We start from the raw sequence: 11980 nt of genomic DNA, 5'->3' as shown, positions 1-11980 counted from the left end.
GCTCTAAAGTGGTCATATTTCAGGCATTTATCACCCTGCTAGTCACCACACTAAATAGAACTGACATATTACATTATAATGCCCCATTAGCATCCTATATGTAAAGGCCCTTTTCCTGTATAACTGTTTGAAATAGGAAAACAAATGTTCTTACATTTTTTCTTAAGTAACTTTTATTTCACACTAGGGTTTTACAACTATTTAGGTGACTTGGGACACTATTACTGTTGAGTACTTATGGCAAGTAGCCCTATGTTTTTATTGTACGACTATAAGCCAACTCCATCCTTGTTTGTTTCAGTCTGCTCACTTCCACAGTCTTACCACACAAAGAGACCCTGCAACCAATAGCTTTCTGTCAGTGATATGACTACATTGAAATACCCTGAGAAAGTCATTTCAGATTTGTAATTTCCTTAAAAAAATAACTGTCATTCTCTCTTTACCTTTATAGGAACCACCATGTTAAAAAAGCTGCAAATAAAATTATTCACAATACACCCAAATAATAGGACATTTGTAAGTAAGACATGTACAACTGTACACACACAAGGCTAGACAAAAACATCCTGCTCTTTTTTTTTGTCCCTTTAAAAACAAAGACTGATGTCAGTCACAAAATGTACAGTATTGGATAGCTTAATGCCACTGTTAGTTCTGCCCAGCAAGGACATTGATCAGCATTACGAGTCAAGAAAACGGCCACTTTCAGGGCCACATGAAGATAACTGCATTTATAAACTTGTGCTAAGTACTGGACAGAGTCCGAAGAGGGGCTGCTTCCTGCCTGAGCTAAGGGGTTGGGGGGGGGAGGGATATCTGGAAATATGGATATCGGACTTTGGACTAAATCAGAGCGGCATCATGTTGAGTTAAAAAAAAACAAACAAAAAAAAACAAACAAATAAAACTGAAACCGGAGGCTACATGATGAATTCAGTGATGTGTTTCACTGCCGAGGTGTGTTATGCTGCCCTGGAGATTGATACGTATTCAATTAAGTTCTAAAAAGAAGCTCATGTAAGTGGATGTGTGTGATAAGAAAATGAAATAATTCTATCATGGCACTTTAAGTTTTTTTTTGTTTGTTTTGTTGTTTTTAAGTGCAGAGAAATCTTTGGATGAGAACCTAAAGGTGGGATGCATTAAAAAAAGAGGCCAAAAAACAAAGGATTAAGCAAGTAACAAATTGTACACTACAGCCATATAACGGTCACAACCAAATGCACATAGAGGGTTTTCTTGTAGCAGAGTTGTTTTTTTAAGCAAGCATTTTCTCCAAGGTGCTACAGTGGGTAAATGGTAAGACAGTGAGTTGACTGCAAAATGTGTAAACAGTCCTAGTTCCTGACCAGTCATGAGTATCTGATGAGAACCATTTAGGCCAAGCTCCTGGAGCTAGAACCAGAGACTAAGCCAAATAAGTCCTAGTTCAGTTTCTCCTGGAATATATAAAGGTTATTAACGGTCGCCATTGCAATGATGCCATCCTGAGGGTGCCAGCTAGTGTGGAGAATCTTCCTGCTGAAGTCCAGGCAGTCAACCCCGATTTCGTCCTCCTTGCGCCTGCTCCCTGCACACACCCGCCAGGGCCGCAGCGGGCAGCGGGGTGAGCTGCTTTCCCAAGAGGCCTCCAGGGTCATCCCGGGCTGGCCGTCACGGCCAAACATGCGGAAGAAGTTGTTATAGGAGCCCGTCATCACCTCACTAGGACAGAGATGGAGAGAACGAGATGAGAAACTCATTAGATTGACATTATATAAACAATGCTGCTGCTGATGATAAACGTTGGAAGTGAATTGTGGTTATTAGTATAAGTAGCTGGCCTGATGACGTTTGTGCTTGCGATTTAAATGATTGGGGCTGAAGGAGATATAGATGGCGGGAGTGCAAGGTGGAGCTCTGCACAACGGCCCAAACCGTCAAATATATGGAAGCATTGCTTTAGCTCCAAAAATATTTTGTGGACATCCACAGCAAAAACCATGAGGCAATCTCTGCTAAAACCACTGTTCAACTTTTTACTGCTTGCAGCAGTAGTAACACTACTTTTAGTCTTGCAGCAATCTAATTAGTCCCTGCATTATGGTTTTGTCTGAGCTAGAACCATGGCATTAAAAGATGACAGGATTTCAACACCCCAACAGAAAAATGGACCAAACAGAATTTAGCAACACAGCAATTTGTAAACAGTTCATTTCAGGCAATATCAACTTGGAGGCAGGGGCCATTACCAGTTCTGGTTATAGAGCACGCTAATTAAGAGGGTAGTCTGAGTTGTTAAAGAAGTGTTGGAGGTGGTTTCTTATTTGGCTTATTTCAATTCTTTACTCTTTGATTTCTTTATGTGGCTTTATTTTTAAACCACAAATGTCACTTGGAAGTGGGAATATGAAGGTATATTATATAGCAGACTACTTAAATGAATATTATTCCAGCAAATGGAAATGGGAGCTGGAAACACATGGAGCTGAAACTCTTGTGTGCATGGGTGAGGTACACATATGGGTGAGGGGGTCTGTATGAAGTAGGGAAATCACCCTGTATGCGATAGATAAAGGCTGGGTTTAGAGATAGAGGGGCTGAACATATGCTGCGTAGCAGGGGGCACCCTTCTGAATTGCACCACAGTATCATATCATTCTCTGCTAATTTTCACCTTCTGCAAATATGAGTGAACATAGCCTACTGAGATGCATTATTGATTCTGCTATTGATTTATTCACTCACACAAACTTTGAATAAAGACAAGACAAAATGACCTGTTGGCTTGCCATGGATCAAGCTATGCCAGACACAAATCACAATTTTTCTGAGCACAATAAAAAAAAAAAGTTGATTTATTTGTTTAAATAACGGCCGTTTAAGAGCTTATCCTAACCAACACAGTGCCACGAGTACATAACGCTTCTGACTTGTGTTTGTCTCACTAAAAGAAACATAATGAAATTCCATACATATTCTTTAAACATGGTTATTAAATCTTGTCTCTTACATGGATATTTCAGTGTTCCCAATGTTCTTATAAAACAACAAAACCAAAAGGTTTGTGTTGCATGATCAATACAATCAAATCCTAAAATTGTTTAAAGCATATAACACTTTAGATTTAACTCTCTGTGTGTGCTTCCATACTTGCTATAACATATTTGTACATTAGAATATTAGAAAAATCACTGACTTAATATTCACCTCAACGGCTTTCCTACACTTTGTATCTTACCTGTCATCCTGACTCCAGCAGCACTCAAACTTATCAAAGATGCAGTCATTCTCGTAGAGAGAACACAGCTTACTCCTGAGGTACTCATGGACCTAAAGACATTAAAAACATCACTGTTAAAATCTAGTATGTCAAAATGCAAACAATCTACTCATACTAGGAGTTATTTTGCTATTAGAGAATGCATTCAACATATACACGGGCGAAATATTGCATTATGAAAGCTCAAATATGACCAGAGAACAATGGAGAAAGTCCTGACATCTAAGGCAAAGAACCTTAGCACCCCCTTGCGGTTGAATTTTGGTTTGAACTTTCTATTTTACAACAACAACAAAAAAACATTTTAATTCAAACTTTATTGTGCTCCTATGATTCAGTTGGTTTAACAGCAATGGTTTATGCAAATGACATGATTAATAAATTAAGCTCTTGCCAATCTAGAAAAACCTTGATTCAGCTCTGCTATTCTGTTACAGCGCTAGCATCAGTCTCAGCATCACCACATACTGTACTTCCATTGGAGTGCATGTAGTTATTAACTTACAAGCTTACATTTTCTTCATATTCTGCGCAAAAAGATTTTTTTTTTTTACCCTGAACAGATCCATGAGCCCACCAATAAACATTAATTAAAGACCCAAAGCCGTGCTAACCTACCTGATAAATCTCCACAGGTCGGCTCTCCATGTTGAGGTCCCAAATCTTGACCATCAGATAGTCACGGGTCATCATATATCGGCCGCTGTGGCTGAACTTGACATCTGAGACGGAGGAGATGATTTCGGAGAAGAAGGAACGGGCACTAGGGTCCTCAGGCTCCTCGAAAACTGACAATGGAGAAGCACATGCTACTAAATCATTTTAATCAACACAAAATTTTAATCAACACAAAATGCACGATGCACAAAGCAATTATATAGTCCAGCCTGGGCAGCAACTAATGAGTATGTTAATAATCGGTATATATGCTGATTACTGCTCTACTGTTTGTTACTGCATCCTTATTCCAAGCCCAACTGAATGACAGCCATTCATATTCTCCCATTCGAAAAACATTACATGTAAACATTTTCCTCAAATCTTAAATAGACCTATGTGGTTTCTGACACCACTATTACCTGGTTTAAAAGGTGGAAAGGGCTTTCAAAAGGCTACAGCTTTTTATAAACTACATTTATACTTTTCTGTTGTGTCAGCTAAAGGACCCAGTTGGTAACACTTTTAGGAGGGCTGGGGGGAAGGTTGGGAGATCACACAGAGAAGCTGAGGTCAATTATGCTTTTTTTCTGACGGATGAAGGATGGATCACACATGCAATCTCCTAGCAATAGGGCTACCGCTTGGACAGTTGTGCCACTTGGGAGCCTTGCTAGGAGCCCATAGTCTATTTTTACAGATAACAGCATGTCATACAGTGTCAGAAACTAAACTAAGCTAACCTTAAGACTGCAAGCGAGTCATGACTGAACGGCTTCAAGTAACTTACGCTTTGAATGGCGATCACACAGCGCAGCCGCTCTCATGTCGCACAGGCGCACAGAGCCCTTGCTGCTGCCATAGACGAAGGTGTTGCACTGGAGAGGGTGGAACTCTGAGGCCGTGATGACTTCGGTCAGCTCTTCCATGTTTGCAGGCTTGATGTCCACAATGTCTGTGAGAAACCGATGGTTAAAGAGCTCAATAGAGAACAGATGTGGATGGTGCCACGTTCTGCTAGCTGGGAAAGCAGGGGGAGTTTTACAGTTGGGTTTATCTGCATGGGGCTACTGAGTGGGTTCAGGATTTCACAAACAGGCACAAACACACACAAAGGAAGGATACTGAAGCTACGGTCTGTAAAGTCAAGATGCCACAGGTTGATCCGTAGGTCATCTGCAGACAGGTAGGTCTCATTATCACTGTTGACTGAAATAGAGTTGATGTGATAGGTGTGTGCATTGGCGTAGACCCGCCGAGGACTGGCCTCTACCATCAGATCCATGGGCTGGAAAACTGGAACCTGTGTAAGACAAGCTGTGTTACAAAGAGATATTCACGACTTCATGTGGAACCTGTTCAAAGAATCAGACTTCAAGATGCACAGATCACAGTTATATACTCTACAGGAGGGCTGGGTGGTATGACAAATGTTCATCTTTTTTTTTTTTTTTTTTTTTTTTTTTACTTTGGTGGGTTTTATGGTATTCTACTAATCTTTGAATGACTGTTTTTTTTACAGGTTTATAGTTTATTCTACTGTCACAAGGAGTACAAGGAACATAAAAAACATTTAATTTCATCATATATAAAATAGAGGATTTAAGTATGCAAGGATATGAAGGAATCTGCATGAAACAGCTGCAGAATGTAATTATTCATTTTTATATTTTGACTATACAGTTGACTGACAAACAAATAATGACTTATTTTCAAAATAGAAACCTATTAGACATAGCATGCATCTCTATGTATGTTATCAGTGGCTTACTGTCTTATGGTTATTGTCTATTACTTATACACTTAACAAGTGTATTATAAATATTTTTATAGGGGAAAAACAGAACAAAAAAAATGTGTTGTTCCTGCAGATTAACACCAGAAAGCTTTTTATATTTCAACATTACTGTAGCTCTCTCCAGGTCATCAGAGCGCTAGTAGTTAGAAAAGGCTCCACTTGTGTTCTGCAGGGCTGTGTCTGTCAGAGTCACTGGTTAATTGCAATCTCAAGTTTGCGGAGTGAGCGCATGTGTGCTAGTCGCTGTTTGTGATGCGTCCAAATAATTTTTTGTTGCGTAATGGTAATACGGTATGTAAGAAATACAGACTGTAGGACTATTTTTACACTGACTTAACCTGTACAATGTTATATTTTTTCACAAAAACCTTTTCAGTAAAAAAAGACAGACTGCTGATATTGTGCCTTTAAGATCAAAGAATGCCTACAACAAGTTTCTGAATCCATCAGGAACATCTAATAAGCTAACAACAGAAAACTTTCACATAGCGATGCAACACAGGTCAATGACAAGTGAAACTTTATTTTATACATTATATTCTTATCATCTGATCATTTTATGGTATAACCTGACATGCAGCACACTTAGTGCTGAACAATCTGCAAGAGAATTTGGCAAGAAATCACGAGCATCATCTCGCTGAATAGGACATGCCATAAACTAATAAAAACATTGTCATCATCCCATGGGCATGTACTTTAAGCTAGTCGAGACTCCAGCATTGCCCCATACCAAAACCATATCAATCTATATTGCTATGTTAAGAAAGATAAAACAGAAAGAAAGCATGCGATTATGTGAGTATACACACCCGTAGTGTAGTAACAGATGTAGGATCCTTGTAGCGCCCATCTTCCTCTTTTAGGTTGTAACCCTCTGGTCTTTTATCACGTTCACTGATTTTCCACAGCTTTATAGTTTTATCTGCACACAAAGATCTTATTACAGCAACTGGGGAAAATAATACTAAATTTATTTATTTTAATTTGGCACAAAAATTATTATTGCTAAAATAGATTATGTAGATTGTCAGCACAAAGAGAAGAATTGTGCTAATTCTCAGCACAAGGTACCTAATGACTTGTATTCCCTTCTAAAAAGCATGTTCACGCATAACCACGTTTTAGAGCAATGGTCAACAAACTTTTTGTAAGACATTTACATTCCTGCCAAATTCACCTCCAGCCCAAAACTACAAAATGCCAAATACACCTCAATCGGAGGATGGATTTAGAGCAGCTATGGCTGATTAAGATTAGAACTCAAGTATAGGCAGGTAGATTTCCAGAGGTTCGGCCAATTAGACGGGGGAAAAAAATCCATTGGTTTGAACCAAACTGTATTTCACCAAAATACACACCATTTGTGGACAGCAAAAAGTGAGCAGCATTTTTCTGAGGGAGCCAACGAATCTTGTTGATCTTCTCCTCGATCTCCAGACTCTTCAGATAGTCAAACTCTGGTTCATGACTCTGAAAGGTGCTGTAGACGTTGTACTCTCCCCGAGACTGGGGCAGGGATTTACTCTAAACGAAACGACATGAGAACCACAGATATCACACCATGCAACAACCACACAACTCACAGAATCACTACACACGCAGCAATGGCGATAGGCCGTTTATATATATCTAAAAAGATGTGGGTGCTGATATCGTCTTACCTCTTGCTCCTGCTGAAAGATGACTATTCTGCCACCTCGATCACCAGTGGCCAAAAGCTCTCCTGAGTGATTGAACTCCACCGCAGAGATAATGTCAGCTGTTAACACACACACACACACACACACGTAAGTATACACTGGAATATTACCAAGGAAATGCATCATTAATAAGATCGGGGGAGTGGGCACAAAATTGTGAGAATAGGAATGCACGCCTAATGCCGGTTCTAGTGATCCACCACTCTGCAGCTTAGCTTCAGCTCTTATCTAACCTACATGATTCAGGTAATGAAGGTCTTCAGGACCATCTAATAAGCTGTGTGTGAGATCTGAACTCTTCAGGGTGGTTGACCCCCACAAACAGGATTTGGCACTCTAGCGCCTAAAATAAAAATTAACAATAACCAAAGGCATCTGTGAACAGTGCCATCTAGTCCACTACATAGAAATGCACCAACAGTCTCCCCTACCCCATCCCCATGTCTACAGAGAACAATTGCCTTCTATTTTCCACTCTGTCTCTCTGTCCTGAGGCTTTATTTGGCAGCTGCATGGTTCTGGGTAGTGCCATGATCTGCCTACCCAGCAGAGAATGTGTATTTAAAGAAAGAAAAAAGGGGGGGGGGGGGGGGAGTACACTGTTTTGTTTGTTTGTTTGTTGTTTTTTTTTAACACAGCTTTAGAAGCATTAAAAAGGAGGCATTGCTCTTAAGTACTTTGCCTGTCAAAAGTTTGGGGAAAGCTTACATTCTTCAACTTTAGTAATGTTTGATTTTCACGGTTACTTCATCTAAATATATTAACCTAAATGGCTATTTGCTATTATATTAGGTTCATTTTATAACACTCGCCTTTAGGTTGTGCCTTTAGGGAGAAGGTTCTACCTAAATATCGATGGTCTTTTCCAAACATAAAGCATATACTGAAAATCATTTGCTCTAAAGGTACAGGGTGAGTGCTGGAGAATGCTAGGTATAAAATGTTTGGTAAATATCCTTAGTTCCAAAGTACTCTTGCCTGCAGTTCTATCAGAATTTGCCAAGAAAAACAGCCAGATCTGACCAGATTTCTATTTACTAGGATTAGCTAACGCAAAGCAAGAAAGAAAACATGTCCATTTATTAGAAGCATCTTTAAAAGCTATGTGCATCTTACGTCTCCAAATTGCAAATCAATGTGTTTTGCGCTCCAAAAATAAACACACTTTGCCAATTTTAGTTGGACTGTACCAAGTCTTCGAAAGAGGATTAAAGCATAATGGTGTAAAGATCTGTGTACTTTGCAACTGCATGCAAAGTCTGTGGTCAAGAGGTTCCAGAGTCGACCTTGGTTCATGTTATTCTGCATAATGAACAGAGCACCAAAACAAACACAAGGGCATGCTGATCCAAATGTGTCACACACTTAAGCAATACGATAAAACGTTGATTTGCAACATGGGTTTCTCCTTACCTTCCGTTACATCATCGTCAATGGCTCCTTTGACCTGAGAGAGACACCACTGTCTGATCTCACTGCCCCCATCTCCTAGAAATGAAAGTTAGACTGTATTTGTTCACACTGTACATGGATACTTCGTGCCTGCGATGCTACTGTAGGCCAGAGTTAAGCTCAAATCGAATTCCGCTCATCAAACACATCAATCTCTGCAGAAATGCAGAGCTTGATCGACTGGATCAGATGTCTGATATCCGGACTGAAACTCAGCGTTCAGGGCAGGTCTTCCCAAAGACATGTTATCACCGAGATGGTCAAGTGGGCATCACAACGAACGCTCTCTTTACCTGTTAGTAAGACCTTAACACTAGGATGCTTTTGGAAAACTGGGCATATTGTAGAGAGTACAGGCCCACGTGATGGTGTCAATGGTACCTCTGTATTTATGCACTCCTGTATACCTTCAGTTGTCCTGTCCTGACGTCACAGAGGCCTGTTCTTATTTCTCTCTAGCCAGGCTTGCGACATGATGGAAAGATTCATGCTAAGAGAGCGTGACCTCCATAGTGGCAAAACAGAGACACAAATTTGGCTGCATTTGCAAAGATCATTCATAGTAGAGCAAGAGAAAGTTTAGTGCACCTTGATGTTAGCTTGACAGCACACCTGAACAGAGACGCAATTGCAGAGGCAACTTATTGAGCTATTATTACATCTGTTTTCATTAAAAGCTGGAGTGTATGAGGATTTTCTCATTTTACTCACTCAGATTTATTAGCAAGAAAATTAAACTACATTTTTATTCAGTTATTTGTTGGAATTTACTTTCTTTATGTTATGTTTTCTTGGTGAAAGCATCTGTACTGCTTTGTGAACAGACACAGCTCTGATTTCTGAATTGATCATTAATTTACAACAACAAAAAAAAAAAATCACCCCAAAAAGAGAGCGAGAGGGATAACCCAACACACTTTAGTTTAAGTACTGATAGATGCTGGATGCACTACTCAGATTGTTTTTTTTTTTTTGTGGAATAGTTCAGACATTATTTCTCCTGAGCAATAGTACATTTACTTCTACCATCTCTTTAAGCCACTCTCCACTTTTCCACCTGTAGATAAAATCAACAGACGATGGCAGAGCTTTGCTTTTGGAAGCAGCACTGCAAATCTCAGATGAACCAAAAATCACTAGCTCACACGACCGCTGGAGTCCTTAACGTGTTTGATCACATAGGTGAAACCACTATAGCTGCAGGGATATATATATATATATATATATATATATATATATATATATATAAAACTTTATTATAATATTATATTAATTATTATAATCCTATGCAATTCGCAAAATTCATAAATCTGACTAAGACTGTGTAAAGAAAAAGATTTGTACATGTGCCCAATAATCTACTGCTGTGGAAATAACTGAAATGTGTACCGTTTGATCTGTATGATTTAATAGCGAGTAAAATCCTAAAAACTTTAGAGGCTTTAGAGGCGATTCCACGTTTTAGCGCTGAAACGTTAGTAGCTAGAGCATCAACGTTAGGTTAGCCGTAATTTTCGTAAGATTTCGACACAAGGCAGCAAGATCACTTGTGTCAAGTGTTCTGGTAAACATCTCGAGGGGGTAAATATGATATTATACCGATCATATTTGAAATAAGTTGCAGTCTACTTCCTTGTATCCAGTTAAAGCTCCGGCTATCGTACCTTCCATGACAGGAGCGGATGTTCCCCGAGCCTGGGCCCTCTCGTGTTTGCTAGATTTTCGGTATTCCTCAGTAGTCTGGCTGGTTATTCTACCTACAAAGGGACTAATAAGCAAGATAATGGATTCTAAATACGATCACACCAAGCTAAAGACTGAGATAATACTAGGCTCTTTACTGTAGAGTAGCTCCAAACCATGTCTACTCAGGCGAAAAGTAGACCCAGCCGCGACACCGACTTCCAGTCACGTCGGCTGTCGATTTCAAAGTAAAAGTTCTGATTTCTCCGTTAAGATGGAGATGGTTACTCGTAAAAAGCAAAACAAAAGCATGGCACTGGAATCATTACATACATTATCATTTCTCGTTTTCCACTTTTTTTTTAAAACTATTTCAGCACGAAACTGAAACACCTCGCACATTTAGGGGACCCTTAACATAGATAACCAACGAGATTCCTCCATGGAAATAAAATGCTCTGATTTATTATGTAACCATCGTTAAAATGTCAAAACGTACCTAACATGTCTTTTTTTTCCATTATACAAATGAAAACAATATGTAAACTTCATCTGTGTTTTCTTTTACTAATAGCTTTTAAGATCGGAAGTCCATGTTCTTTTCAAATGTTTTACATTTTGTAAAAGTACATGTAAATGTTTTACATTTTGTAAAAGTACATGTAAATGTTTTACTTTGTAAAAGTTCAAGTTTAAAGTGTTTCATTTGCTCCTCAGTTTTTGTATTTTTTTTTTTATATAAATTGTTTTTATTTTATTAACTCTTAAGACTGCTTTCCCTGGAGTGTTGAATTGAAGTCTGGAAATAATAATTAATAATTAATTAATAATTAAATTAATAATTAAATCCTTGGCCACAGCAAGGATTTCCTCCTTTCACATCTCCTATGAAAATCACAAGTGTGTGGTCTCTTTCTGAAGGTCAATGCTGTACTTTAAAACACTCACCATGCAGTTTGCTTTACCACTCAGGCCAATACCCTGCAAACCTTAGCAACTCATGACCAATCACAGCATTTGCAGCAGAAAATTATTAGGACGTCGCACATTTACCTTCACTGTAGGTAAACCCACAAAATATCAGATGTAAGATGGTCTTTTAATGGCAGATATATTATAAAAACAGGAATCTGACTGCACTATGATCATCTCTATCACTATGATATTATGTTAAGAACTGTGTTTAGCCTAACAGTTGAACAATCACCCTCCCTCTTTTCTGTAACACTCCTAACTTTAACTTACTGACCTTACTATCTTATTTAATATGGCTCATGTTAACCTTATCCAGGTGACCTCTGCCTAAAACTTAAAAATGTGTTTTGATTTTGAAGCCTGACTCTTTTTACTCTTTTTTTCCCCCCTTCAGATTTGAAATGAAGCAATCAAGACTTTAAGCTTTAATTTGATGAGACTGAACAA

At 38.8% G+C, this 11980-nt stretch overlaps 1 protein-coding gene across 1 annotated transcript; it reads right to left on the bottom strand.

The window, feature by feature from the left end:
* Positions 1 to 1173: 1173 nt before the first annotated feature.
* Positions 1174 to 10787, bottom strand: ppp2r2aa (protein phosphatase 2, regulatory subunit B, alpha a). The gene is made up of 10 exons (XM_072681939.1): positions 10540 to 10787; positions 8837 to 8911; positions 7385 to 7482; positions 7082 to 7247; positions 6533 to 6645; positions 5048 to 5225; positions 4713 to 4877; positions 3884 to 4053; positions 3224 to 3315; positions 1174 to 1707 (listed from the first exon to the last, which is right to left on the bottom strand). The coding sequence occupies exons 1-10, from the start codon at positions 10544 to 10546 to the stop codon at positions 1428 to 1430; spliced, it is 1344 nt and encodes a 447-aa protein (XP_072538040.1). The 5' UTR covers positions 10547 to 10787; the 3' UTR covers positions 1174 to 1427.
* Positions 10788 to 11980: the final 1193 nt, after the last annotated feature.

Source organism: Salminus brasiliensis, chromosome 6 (genome assembly GCF_030463535.1).
Source record: "Salminus brasiliensis chromosome 6, fSalBra1.hap2, whole genome shotgun sequence".
In the NCBI taxonomy this organism is placed as follows: domain Eukaryota; kingdom Metazoa; phylum Chordata; class Actinopteri; order Characiformes; family Bryconidae; genus Salminus; species Salminus brasiliensis.
The sequence above is the reverse complement of the archived record's forward strand: the minus strand, read 5'-3'. Positions and strand labels throughout refer to the sequence as shown.